This window comes from Mercenaria mercenaria, chromosome 18, assembly GCF_021730395.1.
Source record: "Mercenaria mercenaria strain notata chromosome 18, MADL_Memer_1, whole genome shotgun sequence".
In the NCBI taxonomy this organism is placed as follows: Eukaryota; Metazoa; Mollusca; class Bivalvia; order Venerida; family Veneridae; genus Mercenaria; species Mercenaria mercenaria.
Window position 1 is genome coordinate 34,456,642 of NC_069378.1, and position 18,558 is coordinate 34,475,199.

An 18,558-nucleotide genomic window follows, 5' to 3' on the forward strand; every position below is an offset into this window, starting at 1 on the left:
ACAAGGTCCTAGCTTGTCCAAACCCCAAATATCTGTGGTGAAAATCTTAGCTGCATGATTATTTCAGTTCAGTATTAGTATCAGTTTTATTCGGATTTCGGCTTTAGAATTAGATTTAAGAATTTGTTAAAAGATTGATTTGCGAGAGTCTACAGTTGAAGTTAGTTTAAATATGGTCTGTTTTTATGGTGGCATATTCTGCCAACCACATATCACTTATTTATATAGACAGTTTTCTCTAAAAATGCATGTAATACACTCCAGTTATTATCCGGCAAGTGGCAAAATTGTGTGTTATCCATATGACATGTTAATAAGACAAAACTGCCTATTAGTGCCCACTATTGCCATATTCACATAAATAAGTGGATATTGTGAAAGTTTTCCTGATACCCATTTAATATTTGTACCATATTGCCGATTGACGGTTAGACTTTTCATAACAATTGTTCTCAAAATGAAGAAAAGTGTCATACATATTTAAATTTCTTGACAGTGGTGTTAGATGTTGGATCTCTTTATATTGAAGCATCTTTCATTACATTGAAATGCTTTTTTAACAGTTTCTGAACTATTTTCTCAAAATATGAAAATTTCAATTTCTTTCAGCCTAAACCAAGGGATTAAAATTCCTACCAACCGTTGATTTTCTTTTCACGAAGAGATTTATTAAATCAATAAAAAAAAATGCAAACTGTTTTAAAAATGTTTTCTGCTCTTTACCGTCAGCTTGATTCATTTTGAAAAATATCTCTGTCAACAAATAAAAGGTTTTGTTTTTCATCAGTTACCCATTTTCACCCTTTTTCTCGGCCAGACAAAAGTTGTAAAATAGTCTGTAATGCCTGCTTTTATAGCGGAATACTGTAAAGGTCGTAACAGATAGGGTGATGTTTTTTTTTTTAATTTCGCAGCTTAATCTCATGAAAACCAGAGCTTCCTAGTGGGGACTAAATCAGTGTGCATATAATATTATGATTTCAACGACAGAAAGTGTTCAAAAGTATTTGAAAAAAAATCGACTTTTGGAGGGAAAAGGCTGTATTATTTGGAAAAATGTATATTTTGTCCTTTTTATTTATTGTAAAAAACATCGGGTGTAAGTTTTGTTGCAGTTTTCATTACAAATAAAGACCAAACTTATCCACCAAAGACTAAACTTTGATCAGTATGTATTCAAAAGCAATGACAGGCAATGGAAGTGCATTCATTTTGAAAGAAATTTCAGAAGCTGAATGCTTCGCAGAAAGTATTTGTTATTCTGATTTACAGTAAGAATCCCTAATGTATTATGTTTTTTTCCAGTATTTTACAAAATGACTAGCAGTAAGTACTGCCACCGTCAGTACTTTGAGCGCTTTGAGGTGTTTATTTTTACCTAGGATCATTTTCAGCTCAAATAACTCTTTTTTCTTCCAGAAAATGCTATTTCGAATATTTTTTTCAGACTGTGTGTTTGATGCAGCTAGCTACATATATATCTCTAAAACACAGACAGTGCCTTCTTGAAGTCTGTATTTTTAGTTCCAATTCTCATGATACTGACGCACTGACAGAAAGTAATGATACAGCAGCTCTGTGTGTAAATTTTAGACTAAAAGTAAATGTCGTTGATTTTTTTTCATTTTAATTTTACTAACGTTTAAATAGTACATATGTGTGAAAAAAAAGGATTTTTTACAGGTGCCTAACTATAGTGATAGCAGATGTTTGTGTAAGTTTGTCGTGCAAAACATACTTTTGTGAGCAGGGACAATTTGCAATTATATGGAAAGTCCAACACGACTTCAATATAATTTTCTGTCACTTGACATCCGTCAGTGGTAACTTGTCATTCAGCAGCGGGTACTTGTCATTCAGCTTGACGTTCCATAAACATTAGTTACCATTTTAAGGAAGAACTTACGCGTGAATACTTGAACTGTTCAAAGTATTTTTTTTTTGACTAGTCCAGGACAGTTGAACGGTAAGACATACTTGTTGTGAGTCGTCTTTTTCAAGCAGCCGTGCAGGGTGGCCGTGAGTACTATATCAAAACGTTTTTTGTTACTAATGCTTGAGCGGTGAAGTTCGTAATTACAGAACTCAAAATTGTCACGATTAACTAGTTATGTTGAAAACTAATCCATTCAATAAGGGTATTAAATTTCGGCTCCAGTTGTTGTTTTTTTTTGGTGTTTTTTTTTGTTATTGTTAATGCTGCTGTTATTTATTAAACTTCCATTGTTTGTGAAAAATGAATTTTTACTCAAAATGACTCAAGTTTCATTTTTCTAATATCTACAAAAACAGTGAGACTTTTTAAATATAATGATAGAACTCCGTGTCGGGTATTAATGACCCGGCCACCGTAAAAACAAAGACGCTCCTACGGACGTACTGAATCATTCAGCCTGGGTCTAGATATAAACGGACTCAAAAGTAGGCTTCTTTTAATTCTGTATAACATTGACAACCTTTTCATCTACAGTCGACACATGGCTAGTTTCGTATACAGCTGTTATATGACTTAAATAACAGGGGTCCGGCACATGAGTTGATTAAGTTTAATGACTTATTTTTGAATCTAGTACGTTTTTTTCATAATTATGACTTTAGGACTCAAAAATAAGTCATTAAACTCAATCTACTCATGTGCCAGACCCCTGTGACTGAAATACTGCCGAGAACATGGCTGATGTAATTTAGGACTGTTACCGCCGAGAACATGGCTAATGTAATTTAGGGTTTTTATCGCCGAGAACATGGCTATTAGGGCCATTACTGCCGAGAACATGGCTAATGTAATTTAGGGCTGTTACCGCCGAAAACATGGCTAATATAATTTAGTGCTGTTACATAACGTAACAGACATATAGTCACAGGCACTGGTCCAGTGTAAATTTATTTTAAAAAAATCCATTTTTTTACACAAATGTATTTTTTATTAGTTAGTCAATGAAAAAAAATGGATGACCAAAAATCCTGTCAAACAATAAATTGTGATTGATACTTTAGTCAAGTGAAAAAAAAAGTCGATGACTCAAAATCCTTTAAAACAATGAATTGCATATCATACTGTTAAAAAAAGTACTGCTGTTACATAACGAAAATACAGCCAAACATGGTCTATCAAGTTTCCTTTGTTGGTTCGTCTACTGCATGCATTTGTCGAACTTTTGATAAATGAGAATAGCCAGTGCTAAGGGCAGTGTTGCATTTTCCATTACTGCTCATGAACAGACTCAATCAAACCGAGTCTGCAATTTTCACTGTTTGCCTTGTTCTCGGTGCTTCCGAGGGATCTACTTTCCAGATTTTATCAATATAAAGGACGCTCCAAGCATTTGTATATTGCCTTGTTTGGAGACGACTTCAGAGTTGGACTGCGAAATAAATGAAGAATAAGTTCACTGATCATTACTTTATTCCATTTCTTGTTATAAATATTTATGAAAATAAAGATATTACAAAATCATCTCTAGAAATTAAAACATTATTAACATTTTAATGACTGTTTGTCACAATAGTTACATATACATTCAAAGGTTCTGTAACATGATGCACGCGCAAGAACACTTGAAGTCGCATTTTCCAATATGTCCGCACAAACAGTTCAACCTGCGGAAAGGCAAGACTATAAATGAACACTGCTCGCGTCACTTAGACAGTTTGTCCCCCTTAAACAAAACTTGAGTATTTTTGGTACCGTTTCTCAATAACGGAACTATATATGGGGTATTTGGTGTGGAGGGAGAGTAAATATTAGATTTTGGTCTATATACAAATACACACATTCAACTTGAATGAATCTTTCAGTGTGTGAGCTGCGGGGATAGATGCTAAATGGTATATGTTTTCAATGATAAATATTTCTTTTGTTTAAAAAAAAATACAGATATCAAAAATAAATTTATGGAAACAGCCACACAATTTAATCGGTGTGGATATTTTTAATGCGGGGTAGGGGGAGCTAGGGATGGGGAACTGGTAAGGATAATAACTATAAATATCACAATGCAGCATGCAGAGCCTCGTTTCCATGTATGGGAACGATAGTAATGATATATTTTCTGCAGAAATACTATCATCATAACATAAGAATACCAAAATAATGTTTTAAAAATGAATATGTAACACAATAGCGACGCGCAAAACGTTGGAGTAACGCGAAAAAGAACCCGCGTTTTTCGCATACAATGCTTATGTTAAAATTCGAGAATAAAATAAAGGACATGCATGTTTTATTTATCAAAATGTTCAAAATTAAATTTACCATCAGATGAGATGCAGGTAATAACCTTTATGAGTATGTCTCAAATGTTTCTTTATTTTGATTAATGTCCTAAACAAACTTCAGTTTTACAAATTAGATGCAAAGTTTCTTATGTTATTAACGGATTATGTCATCATAAAACATATGACACTTGGTGGTGTTTTTTTCTGCAGAAAACCAGAATTTAGGTATATCACATCTCTAAATGATTTGTACAATGAAACTATATGTTGATATAACCTCGGATGTAAACAATTTTAAACAATATTGCACGAGCGCCTGGCTTTTGTATCGGAAATATTATCATAAAGACATGCTAATGAACGCAATTTACATTTTATTGAACAACTGCGAATTTGCCTGTGATTAGAAACATCTGTTGTTTTCCAGGTAGCAACTCATTTAACATGTCTTTTTTAATAACATTCCATATACTTATGACATTGACGAAAAATACACTTAGCAAATATATACATACACGAATGCAATTACAATTATTACATATATTAAAGTCATGACTAGAAATTACACTTCACATTTACCCATATCTTAACACATTTGCAAATTTTCTTACAAAACACATTGGCAAATTTTCTTACAAAACAATGAACTCGTGTTAAAAGTTACATGCCTAATACATTCATTAAACATTTTTACTTCTAATATAACACATTACATATATCTATATACACACGTTCAATCCTCTTTCGCACATAAGAAAACTTTAAGATAGTTTGGTAGCATTTGTCATTTTCTCCAACATGAAAAGTTGTTTGACAAAAATATAATTTAGCAAGACTTTCTGTCTTTTTCTCGTGTATAATTCAAGAAAACGGTTTCAAAATGTATAATGTAATAAAATTTAGGTTGTACAATGTTCATGTTTCAAGATTTTTTTCTCCGCCAGTAAAAACTGGAACAAGTTATTTTTCAAGAAGATGCATATTTGCAGAGATCACGCATATTCAGTCATCCTCACACATGAGCTGCACATTATTTTTGCACATACACATTCTATATATCTGACTATTTACATTGTTTGTTTCTTTGGCATCGCGTGTAGTGTGTAAAATGTATGTTCATCAGATGAAACTTACATTTTCACATATTTGTTATATAAATGACTACATTATACACATGCTAAATAAATGATGTATACGTGAAAAGCATAAATGTTTATACGTGAAATAGCTTTCAACTATATGTAACATCCCTCCGTTTTTATTATACATTTTTCGTGACGTTTTTAAAAGAAAATTCGGTACGTTCGGTGTTTTGTTATTTAAACTAAACAACATTTATTTGAAAAAAAAAAATCTATAAAATCGAATTATAGATCTAAGTTACGCACGTTACAAATTAACTACGCGTAATTTAGTCCATGTGATTAAGTCACTAAAATGTAGCCAAAAATATGTAAATATTGGTATTCTACGGATCTATAGGTTGGGACATCACACATGTTGCGTGCTTTCGTATGTTATATAAGAGCTATATTTATATATGTCACCAACACCAGTGCTCAGACTATGCTACAACAAGTAACGAATTACTTGTTTTCAGTGTGCGTGATTAACATAATTTTACTGGTTATTATATGACCCATCACCCTTTATATAACTATTTGTATTTACATGTATTTACATAATGTACAACCGTGTTTCCTGTTCTTTGTAGGAATTATATCCTTTTCTTATGGACAAATACAAATCAAATTTACTCCTCACAAACGACTAATATATGATTATGCAAACTGTAAATTCACTAATGGAACACTTTTCATCTACGTTGTAACAAAAGAATTGCAACTGGAACCATTACACTATGCGTTGCATTTTGGGGATCGGATACTGAACAATTTCCATCGGCTTTTCTATCAGTATTTTTTGTTTCCGAAAAAATAGAAGCATGTCTTTCTACATCTTTGATGACTTGAAATGTTCTCCTGGCAGCACGACGGAGATGCAAATTGTCACGCGGCTTTTCTGGGGAAGTGCATTTTGTGGAACTTTGCGTCATGGAGCTGTAATACAGAAAACGAATGTGTAGTTAGTATTGGGCAGTTTTTGAAAAGTTTAGAAATATCTTATTTGATATAAGCGTCACAGATAAACAATTTAGGTGATGTACTTAATTCTGATTAAGATTATGCAATTTTATGCGGGTTAAAACTAAGATAAATACCACAACGAAATAATTATAACGAAGTCCCTGCAAATCTGGGGCGCAACTAAAACTAAGATGAAGATATTTAAAACAGTTTTATTTTGAATAGTTACCACTGACTTTAAATTGCTGTTTATATAATTTACTGGAACCGAAAAAAATAATCTGCACAGTAAATAATGGCTGAAAAGTATACATATAATTATTTAATGCGTAAATGCGCAAGATTCGTCAATGGTGTTCAATGACTTATACCCCAAGTCCTGGTGATTTCTGGTGGCTGCTTAATATCTACATGTCTATCTGTATTCATTTCTCAGTTTTGTTACTTTTGAAATGTATTCGCTAGACAATTGTTTTTGGAGACTTATTAGGAATTTTACATAGTATGTTAAAATTATAACTTACCTATAAATCTATTTTACTGAAGATATCCTGTCGTTGAAATACGTCAAAAACTGTCTGCTTTTTTTCTTAAAATAAAATAATCCCATTCTCCATTTCTCCGACCACCCACCCTCATAAGATGGTAGACAAGGGTGGGGTAGTCACACGGTATGTATGTTTATCTCTTATGATTTCTTTCGTTTTAATACTAGACTCATATAAGTATTGTACATATATGTACATGAAAAGGGGGCGTTCACAAACCACGTGGTACAGCCTGATACCGTGATCCTTGACCTTTAACCTCGGTAAGTAAAATCACTTCAATTATGCGTTGAAACAAGTATCTTGTAAGAGTTAGGTCATTAAACAAAGAGGAGTCCACTTCAGATAACAACAATATGTAAATAGGATAATTGAATTTTGTACAAATGTAAGATATCTACGTTGTATGGGATCATGAATTTTGAACAAATTCTACATGTATCTGTCTCGTAGACATGAGTATGACTGTGATGTCTACTTGACAATAAAAGAATAAGATATTCCTTTGATTAAATAGACCTTTGATTAACAGAAAATTATTTTGAAGTTGTATTCCATTTGATAACACTGAAGGAATAAACAGGTCAATTATAAAATTATTACCGTGACTTTCTTCATGATGATGCCAGGTTGATAAATAATTTAGACTGAATCGTGACTGCAACATTTTAATTGTTTCCCCTTTTCTCCTACAAAACGTAATGCCAGACGGATGCCGAATGTGCCCGGATATTAGTTTGTAACGTTCATTAAAAGTCTCATAAGACTTTAAAATTTATGTTGAAAACAGATGAAACCGTTGTCAAACATATCTTTTGCATCATAACAATTCTGCATAATTACATGTTAGAAAAACACTTCAATAATGCACATGAATTTATTGTTAGGGCAGCCAAGTGAGGTGATCCAAAATAAAATATTCAATAAATTAATCAATACTCAGACTATTTATAGAGAGAACAATTATTGAAAATAGGATTTAACAAGAAATTAATAATTGAGCCATGCCATGAGAAAACCAACATAGTGGGTTTGCGACCAGCATGGATCCAGACCAGCCTGCGCATCCGCGCAGTCTGGTCAGGATCCATGCTGTTCGCTAACAGTTTCTCCAATTCCAATAGGCTTTAAAAGCGAACAGCATGGAGCCTGACCAGACTGCGCGGATGCGCAGGCTGGTCTGGATCCATGCTGGTCGCAAACCCACTATGTTGGTTTTCTCATGGCACGGCTCATATCTTTTATGTTCATAACGAAAAATGCGGTAACCACACTATAAGCAGAGGCATTAGAAGCCTTTAAACAAGGTTGTCAATATATATATTTTTTTACAGAAGTTGTAACCAAGCCTCTTTTAGGAAAAAGAGAAACAACTTAGGAAAAAAGTTACTATATCAGTTATGACCATGCAGTCCAGCTTTTTTACCGCGTACCGTAACCTTGTTATCAGATTGAATATTTTATCAGTTCTTGTCGGAACATATCGTATCTTTCGAGGCTACATATATAGACGGAGAGACCCGAACCTTGTACTTGACGTAATTTAATCACTATCAAAGTATTAAATCACTATCAAAGTCTATTAAACTTATTACCAACTCAGATAAAATTTGATGAAAGGGGTGTTACACGGTGTTACTGCATGGTACATCAAGCTACAGGGATAAATGTATAGCTCAGCATCCCAGTACAGTGCACGTTCCCTTGCTTTCAGTTCGCCCTGTCACGGTGCGCAGCCTTCCGAAGGAATGACATGTATATATTTTACTTAACATCAGAACTACAGAGTTAAAATCACATTAAGGTAAAAAAGTGTTATCCATATTCAACATTGTATTTTGTATTCAATGCGTATTTTAAATGTTTTGAAAAGTTTTAAAAATTATTCTTTCCTCTGACTCTGGGAAATATATAGTTTTTGCCTTACCAACATGTCTATCTGTCTGTCTGTTCGTCTGTAAGTAACAAAATTTTGTTAAAAAACCACAGGTCGTATTTCCATAAAATTTCATATGATTGGTATTCATTCGGAACTGCGTTAAAAGTATATTCCGTTTTTACTGGAGAACTTTGAATGAAACTTCAATCAGTAACAATTAAAGTCTAGATACTGACCCTCTTTGACGCGGAGACATGCGCATTTTTTTCCAAACTATTATTTCAGGTAAGACTGAACTCCGCTTTCCAGGAAAGAGATTAAAGTGCGTTATGTGGAGTTCGAGTTCTGAATACCCTGCCTTTTGTGGGGCCAAAGTCGTGAATACAATGAGAAAATGAGAAAAGTTATTATGTCTTTTGTGGAGAAAGTATTGTGTATACTCTGGGAAGGTTATTCTGCATTTTGTGGAGCCAGATTCGTTAATACCCCGAGAGCGGTTATTCTGCCTTTGTGGAGTCAGAGACGTGAATACAATGAGAAAAGTTATTCCGCCTTTTGAGGAGACAATATTGTGAATACCCCGAGAGAGGACATTCTGCCTTTGTGGAGCCATAGTCGTGAATACTCTGAGGTCATTTTTGCCTTTGTGGAGTCAGATTCGTGAATACCCTGAGAGAGGGTTTGTGGAGACAACGTTGTGAATACCCTCAAAGAGGTCAGTCTGCCTTTGTGGAACTAGAGCCTTGAATACTCTGAGAGAGGTTATTCTGCCTTTGTGGAGTCAGAGTTGTGAATACCCAGAAAGCGTATTCAGTCTTTTGTGGAGATATAGTTGTGAATACCAAAACGGTTCTTGTGCCTTTCATGGTTTCAGAGTCCTGAATACCCTGAGGGAGGATCTTGCGCCCTATGTGTATACCCTGAGAGAGGTTCTTGTGCCTTATGTGACGTCAAAGTCCTGAATACCCTGATAGAGCCTCTTGTGCCTTATGTGGAGTCAGAGTCGTGAATACCCTGAGAGAGTATCTTGTGCCTTGTGTATACCTTGAGAGGTTCTTGTGCCTTATGTGGAGTCAAAGTCCTGAATACCCTGAGAAAGGTTCTTGTGCCTTATGTGGAGTTAAAGTCCTGTATACCCTGAGAGAGGTTCTTGTGCCTTATGTGGAGTCAAAGTCCTGTATACCCTGAGAGAGGTTCTTGTGCCTTATGTGGAGTCAAAGTCCTGTATACCCTGAGAGAGGTTCTTGTGCCTTATGTGGAGTCAAAGTCCTGTATACCCTGAGAGGTTCTTGTGCCTTATGTGGAGTCAAAGTCCTGTATACCCCGAGAGAGATTCTTGTGCCTTATGTGGAGTCAAAGTCCTGAATACCCTGAGAGAGGTTCTTGTGCCTTATGTGGAGTCAAAGCTACCCAAGGTTCTTGGCTATGTGGAGCATCCGTACCCCGAGAGAGTTCTTGTGCCTTATGTGGAGTCAAAGTCCTGTATACCCCCGAGAGGTTCTTGTGCCTTATGTGGAGTCAAAGTCCTGAATACCCTGAGAGGGGTTCTCGTGCCTTATGTGGAGTCAAAGTCCTGTATACCATGATAGAGGTTCTTTTGCTTTATGTGGCGAAAGAGTCCTGGATACCCTGAGAGGATCTTGTGCTTTATGTGGATTCAGAGTTATGAATGCCTGGAAAGGTAATTGTGCCCAATGTGGAGGCAGAGAAGTTGTGAATACCTGATTAAGGTAATTGTGCCGGATGTGGAGGCAGAATATTGAGTTATGAATACCCCTAAAGACAGGCTCTAGTGCTTTATGTTGCAGCTACCCTTAGGGAGGTAACTGCATGTGGTTTATGTGCAGAAAAAGTTGTGAATACCCTGAGAGGTGTTTGCGCTTTAGGTGGAGGCAGAGTAATTGTGAATTCCCTTAAGACAAATTAAACCAAAGCACATGAAAGTAAACAAAACATCATTTTGTTTTAAAATTAATTTATTCATGTTAATAAAAACAATGTATCTCAGATCTAACAAAAGTATACATTTAACAATCTTCTAACACAACACTGTATTTTGTTTTCTCAAATACCTGCAAATTTGGAATATTCATTTATAACAGTATGTTGTTAGAAATATATGTAAATTTCAGTCAAATTTAACACTGTTATCATATAAATTTATTCAATGTATACAATCTAACAATATTTTTTTAAACATCAAGGACAAACATTTACATTTCTTGAAACTATAAACAGCAAAATTTCATTATAAATAAAAAGTTTGTAACAAAAAGAAAGCAACATTTCTATCCTCTCATACTTAAGAAGAAATCTTATGTCTGATCTCTGGAATTATCAAATCCATATCTTTATGTTAAGAGAATGCTTCCTAGTAAATGACCATCAATTTAAAGCAAAAGTCTATTTTTATGATTTTTTAAAAATGGGTTTAGATTGCAAAATGTATGAAAAAATCATGATCACATTATTTTATTTTATTGACATTTCAGTCTGTTTTTGACAACAAAGTTTGTGCTACAAGTGTGATAAATTACAAAAAAAAAAAAAAAAAAAAAAAAAATAGACATTCCAAAATATCAAGTGCTGGGTTAGATTATTTATTAAGTGTCTATGTAAAATACAATAATAACAAGAGCTCTCTGTAAGACAGCATGCTCGACTTTTCTCAGTGCTTGACTCTGAATTAGAGCTTTGCCAGTAAAAAGGGCATAAATATGACAAAATTATAATCAGAGTTATGGAAATTGTTTCTCCTGGTGTAGCCTTTGATAGTAAATAACTATTTTAAGTTTCAAGTCAATAGCTTTGATAGTAACAGAGATATTGGACATTATATAAAACTTTCTAAGTTAAAAAGGGGCATAACTCTATCAAAATTCAAATCAGAGTTATGGGGATTGTTTCTCCTGGTGTAGACTTTGATAGTAACAGAGATATTTGACATTATCAAAAACTAACCAAAATATTATAAGTTTAGAAGGGGCATAAATCTGTCAAAATTCAATTGGAGTTATGAAGATTGTTTCTCCTGGTGTAGACTGTGATAGTAAATAACTATTTCAAGTTTCAAGTAAAAATCTTTGATAGTAACAGAGATATTTGACTTTAACAAAAACTTTAACCAAACAATCTAAGTTAACAAGAGTTGTCCGTAAGACAGCCAAGCTCGACTATTCAAAATATTGTCACAGAAGCAGGAAATTATTACCCAAAATGTTAAATATCAAAAGAGTTTTAAGTTCGAAAGGGGACCTAATTTGACCAAAATGCATATCAGAGTTATGGGACTTGATGCTATCAACTAGTTTTATAACCCCGAAGAAACATGTTAAGTTTCAATTCCATATCTGCATTAGTTTTGGAGATAGTAACTTGCATGTAAAACTTTAACCAGAATTTTCTAAGTCCAAAAGGGGGCATAATTTGCCCAAAATACATGTCAGAGTTATGGGACTTGATTCTGTCAACTAGTTTTATAACCCCGAAGACACATGTGAAGTTTCAATTCAATATCTGTATTAGTTTTGGAGATAGTAACTTGCTTGTAAAACTTTAACCAGAATTTTCTAAGTCCAAAAGGGGGCATAATTTGCCCAAAATACATGTCAGAGTTATGGGACTTGATTCTGTCAACTAGTTTTATAACCCCGAAGACACATGTGAAGTTTCAATTCAATATCTGCATTAGTTTTGGAGATAGTAACTTGCATGTAAAACTTTAACCAGAATTTTCTAAGTCCAAAAGGGGGCATAATTTGCCCAAAATACATGTCAGAGTTATGGGACTTGACCCAGTGAGGTAGGTAATTGATCTAGAAAAAGAAAAAATAAGTTTTAAATCCATATGCCTTTTAGTAATAGCTGTATGTACTTGCACACAAAACTTTAACCAGAATTTTCTAAGTCCAAAAGGGGGCATAATTTGGCCAAAATACATGTCAGAGTTATTGGACTTGACCTAGTGATGTAGGTAATTGATCTAGAAAAAGAAAAAATAAGTTTCAAATGTATATGCCTTTTGGTAATAGCTGTACGTACTTGCACGCAAAACTTTAACCAGAATTTTCTAAGTCCAAAAGGGGGCATAATTTGGCCAAAATGAAGGTCAGAGTTATGGGACTTGCTGCTATCAACTAGTTTTATAACCCCGAAGACACATGTGAAGTTTCAATTCAGTATCTACATTAGTTTTGGAGATAGTAACTTGCATGTAAAACTTTAACCAGAATTTTCTAAGTCCAAAAGGGGGGATAATTTGCTCAAAATACATGTTAGAGTTATGGAACTTGACCCAGTGAGGTTGGTAACTGACCTAGAAAAAGAATAAATAAGTTTCAAAGCTATATGCCTTTAAATGATAGCTGTATGTACTTGCATGCAAAAACTTAACTAAGGTGTGACGCCGACGCCGACGCCAGGGTGAGTAGAATAGCTAGACTATTCTTCAAATAGTCGAGCTAAAAATGGGCATTAATCTGTCAAAATTCAAACCAGAGTTATGGAGATTGTTTCTCCTGGTGTAGAATTTGATAGTAAATAACTACTTTAAGTTAAGTCAAATCAAAAGCTTTGATAATAACAGAGATATTTGACTTTATCGAAACTTTAAAAAAAAAAATTCTAAGATAAAAAGGAGCATAAATCTGTCAAAATTAAAATCAGAGTTATCTATCAAGATTGTTTCTCCTGGTGTAGACTGTGATAGTAAATAACTATTTTAAGTTTCATTAGTCAATAGCTCTGGCAGCAACAGAGATATCTGACTTTATCAAAAACTTTAACCAACTGCAATGCTGACGATTGGGCAGGTGCAATACTCTACATTTGAAAAGTCGAGCTAAAAATGTTGAAGCATTAGAAACAGCACAAAATAATTTTTAACAGAGTCAATACTTAAATTGAGGAAATCCTGCAGTTTAAGTGACTGTCCCTTAAATATTTGTGTTTATCTCTATTCTTTAAAAATATTGGGCAAAAGTATCATCAAGCAGAAAAAATTATCTAATTCTAAGGAAATACTTAATACAGAAAAAACCAAACAAAATAAGTTGTTCAAAACTTAAGATAAATTAATCTTTTTTCTTCTTTATCTAAGTTTAAGGTATCCGACTCACAAATAGGTAATATTTCGAAGCCTGGTGACCCCATATTTTTTTGGTATCATTTGAAAGAGTTGTGTCTGCGTAACAAGAATTAGAAAATAAGATGACTCTAAATATATGCAAGAATCATTACAATCCTGTTTTTTACTGCAAAATGACAAAGCTTACACTATACTATGGATTTCTGTTGAAGTAACATTGAAAGCTATAAAATAAAAAAATGAAAATTCTGTATTATATTTTTTTTTGTCAAGTAATTGATATTTTCTTTTTCAGTAGACAATACATTTTCAAATGATACCAAAATTATATGAGCTTACCAGGCATCAATATTTGATCAAAGAAGTAAAAATATTTTTATAGCACTTTGATTTGTTATATTTTAATAGCATTGTTGTAAAGAACTTGCTTTTTTATGGATCAGATACCTTAATAAAATAAGCAAAATGACATTGCGTTTACTGGATATATTTTTCCAACACCCTGTTTTGGACTCTTTTATATAAAAATCAACAACAACAAAAAACAACTCCCCAAACAAGAAGACTGTATTTTGAGATCTTAATAAAGCATGTGATTTTTATATGGTCAATGAAGGCTTCATAGCAATTAGTATATATACATATAGTGACTACTTTGCAAAAATAATTTACCCAGCAAACACCTGACATTGTATAAAAGTTGTACAATTTTGGACTATGATGTTGGATGACTGTTGAACTTAGGTAAAAAATTTAAACTTTTTTTTTTTTATTCATAAGAAGTCACTACAATTTTGTAAAGACAACAAATATCCAACAATAATGCAGCCTTACTGTAATACCATCTAGATTTGGTCACCTCTTTACTTTCTCCTTAACCTTTCAGATAACAGTTTCTTTCCTTATAACAAAAACTGAATGACAAGCTAACATTCATATATTTTTTTCAGTACATGTATACTCAATATATTCTTAACAGTGTAAAAGGAAATATATTTCTATAAACTATAAATATACCTACAATGAAAATATCTATTTTTTCTAATCTCTACTTCTAATACTGTATATAAACATCACAGAATGTAAAGGTAAACTACACAATAATTTTGATATAATAAACATACATTTACAGTTGGAAAAAAATAACAAACTATTAGAATGAAAATAAATAAAATTGCAGTACGCTATAGGAAACGCTGATAAATGAGACAGGCCTGTAAAATAATACTACCGTTTCAGATCTATGTGCATGTTCATTTGACAGACAATAGTGAGAAACAATTCAATTTTGTCGAAATGTATTATTTCTTTTTGCCAAAAACAGCCCTTTGGGGGGAATGAGAATTTTAGGTTGGGATATATATTTTGCAGATACAAGTAACAAGAGTTCTCTGTTATGATGGGACTAATATTGATGGTTTGATGCAACCACGAAATTTAGTCAAATCTCCCCTACCCGCATCCCCACTGAATACTTCACTAACCCCCCATTCCCACTGAATACTTCACTACTCCCATCCCCGCTGAATACTTCACTACCCCCATCCCCACTAAATAGTAATGAAATACAAACTGACTGAACTGATTTGACTTTTGACAAACTTAAAATGGAATGTAAAAATACTTTAAAGAACCACAACAGTATTTAGATTTGGTAAAAAGTTATATATCACAGAAGCTGCATATCAAACTAACCTATCACCGGGGACACAAACTAGCTCAACTATTCAACATCCCCAGAGACACAAGCTAGCTTGACTATTCTCCTATTCATACAGGCTAGCCTAATAAGGTAACTCACATTTTTCAAGTTCGGTCCTCCCCTAAACATGTCTCTCTAACATTTTTTACAGCAAAGGGAATCAAGTGACCGGTTACTTTTCCACATACCATAGACAATAATATACTACTAAAAATAGACTCCTCAGAGGTAACAGAAACTTGCCTGTTATGCCAAGGTTAAAAGGTAGCCAACCAATTCAGACTGAAAACTGAGACTCAAATCTCTCACAATAAAGACTTCACAGACATAATCTGGTCTTTCTACATGAGGTAATGAAATAAATAGTTTCTAATGAACATGACATGTAAATATAGGTGCCTGCCATTCTTCAAGGCATTCTGAAATATAGATCAAAAACGTGTGACGAATTCTAAAAAAAGGTGGAACTTCTGAAGAAAGTGTGACAAGGGAGATAACCTAGCAATCTAATTGGTATAAAAAGTTTTACCACTGCCCTGTTTTGAGAATGATCATAGTTTAAAAATCTCTGCTGCATGTGGCACACGTGGATTTACATATAGATATTCCTTCAGTCATAGAAATCATGAAACTGTATCAGACACTGTTTTTAACAGTTCTTCTTTTGGCATAGATTTAACGTCTTTCATTAATGATTTTCTCAACTGTTCAATTTCCTCTGAATCTTCAGGTAAAACCACAGTCGGACGAACACTATCACCTTCTGGAGTTTTCAGATGTTCTGTTTCTCCGGCACTTAAGGCAGCAGTTTGAGTCTCTGACTTTGTGATTGGTGCGCTGCCTGGGCGTAGTTTTGGCACTCGCTGTTTGTCCTCGATCTCCTTCAACCCCGGCGTCAGATTGACTTCAGCTTTATGTTTAGACTGCAGCATTTTCTGAAAACAAAAATAAATAACATTGTATATCTTAAAATGGAATCATGCACATTTTTCAAGAAAGAATCCAGATGAAATAGATGTGTGTGTAAAAAGGGTGGAGGAAATTATAGCTTTTAACCCAATATACCAAACTCTTCCTGTTACCAGTACAAAATAATAACTTTCCAAATATGACTTTTCTTATTTTGACTGGGGCAGTCTTTTTAAGAAAAGTCAAACTGCATGCAGGAGTTGCTTCCCTTCAACTTCAGAAATCTCTACATATTGGTAAGGGAGATCACTCAATTGAAGATTATTTTATTAGTCTGATTTCTATATTTCTAAAGCATCAACTTCAAATACTTATGCGGCATTATCATTAATTTAACACATTTAAATGCACAGCAACTGAAAATTGCTTTTATAAAACATTCACAAAAAACACACTTTGTGCAGTAAGATGCGCATAATGCCACTTTTATAAGATCTGTTGAAGAGTAGCAAAGCTCCACTATTAAACAGCCTTGTCAATTAAATGAATACAAGTCATAAAAGGGGCATAATTTTGTAAAAATGCATCACAGAGTTATGGAACTTATGCACTGCATGTCAGATCATCACAATGAACAGGAGTGTAATTTTGTTACAATCCATTCCCATTAGTGGGTACTGAGAGACCATCTTACATACAACAAAATCGGGACGAAGACACTAACAATGGGCTAGTCCAGTAGCTCTACCTAGAATAGTAGAGCTAAAAATAACTTGGATTTGTTTCATAAAAATGAATGAACATGTTCTGCTTTGCACAGAACATAAGTCTTTCAAAAGATTATTTTGTATATGGGTATCTACTGCTGACTGCAACAGCACTTCATTTGACCAAATTATTAACCTGGAAAAATGAAAACATTTCCAAATCAAACCTAAACAAAATAAACTGGGACATAGTAGACAGAAACGAAATACAATAAAACCAGATTCTGACCCCTTGATATATTTTAGGTTATTCTCAAGTATGGCAAAGCCGAAAAGGGCATTATCTTAAAGTGCAGAAAATATAAAAAGGAAGTTCATGTAGAACCTGGTTTCTCTTTAACTAGTGTATGTACAATGTCTATAGTAATCTACCATTTCACAGAATGACAGTGACTAGGACACTGATATACATACATGCATAGTTTCTTTGGCTGTCATTACACGTTCCTGTCTGTCTCTTTCAAATAAAACTTTCTCTTCATACAGTTCCCCACATTTACTCACATACAATCGTCTGAAAAGGAGAAGTAATATAAAAGTCAACAAAAACTGTCACTATTGGTGACTAATGCCCCCAAAGCATGCCCGGCAGGAATGCTACCTTTGTGCTAGGGGTGTGGGTCTTGCGCATGACATAACATCTGAATATAGGAAACATTTATGCCAAGTAATTTTAAAATCCCTTCATCAATGGCAGAGTTATGGACCAGACAAGAAACAGACCTAGTTAACTTTTAACTTCTAAGTGTGACCTTGACCTTGGAGCTAGGGGTCTGGATCTTGCCCGTGACACATCCTCTCACTATGGGGAACATTTATGCCAAGTAATTTCAAAATCCCTTCATCAATGGCAGAGATATGGACCAGACATGAAAGGCAGACCCTGTTAACATTTGACTTCTAAGTGTGACCTTGATCTTGCAGCTAGAAGTCTGTGTCTTGCACATGACAAGTCGTCCCATTATGGTAAACATATATGCAAAGTTATTTTAAAATCCCTTCATGGACGGCAGAATTATGGACCGGACACTAAACAGTTCCTGTTAACCTTTGACCTCTAAGTGTGACCTCAACCTTGGAGATAGAGGTCTGGGTCTTGTGCATGATACGTCGTCTCATTATGGTGAATATTTATGCAAAGTTATTTCAAAATCCCTTTATGGATGGCAGAGTTACTGCCAACAGGCTGTCTAGCATACCCTGACAAAAAATTAGGGCTAATTTTAGAGCAATTTGTACAAAAAAATAGGGCTAAAATTAGGAATTTGGTACAATTTTAAGGAAATTTTAGGGCTAAATTTAGGAATTTTCAAATTAAAATATGGACTTTAAAGACCATGTAATGTGCTTACCTTTATGTGA

The 18,558-nt window shown here is 34.0% G+C and overlaps 1 protein-coding gene and 1 long non-coding RNA gene across 10 annotated transcripts in view; both read right to left on the minus strand.

Annotated features, from left to right (window-relative positions):
- Positions 1–3,388: 3,388 nt before the first annotated feature.
- LOC123537950 (uncharacterized) lies at positions 3,389–7,149 on the minus strand. The gene is made up of 2 exons (XR_006683673.2): positions 6,830–7,149; positions 3,389–6,278 (listed from the first exon to the last, which is right to left on the minus strand). It is a non-coding gene; the product is annotated as an uncharacterized LOC123537950 (long non-coding RNA).
- Positions 7,150–10,690: 3,541 nt separating this feature from the next.
- Positions 10,691–18,558, minus strand: part of LOC123538116 (flagellum-associated coiled-coil domain-containing protein 1-like) — a 58,185-nt gene continuing 50,317 nt past the window's right edge. For all 9 annotated transcript variants that reach the window (XM_053529960.1, XM_053529958.1, XM_053529957.1 and 6 more), the window contains 2 exons: positions 17,611–17,710; positions 10,691–16,455 (listed from right to left, as the gene is read on the minus strand). In XM_053529960.1, the coding sequence (XP_053385935.1) occupies positions 16,144–16,455; positions 17,611–17,710 (412 nt within the window). In that variant the 3' untranslated portion in view covers positions 10,691–16,143. The remainder of the gene's footprint in view (positions 16,456–17,610; positions 17,711–18,558) is intronic.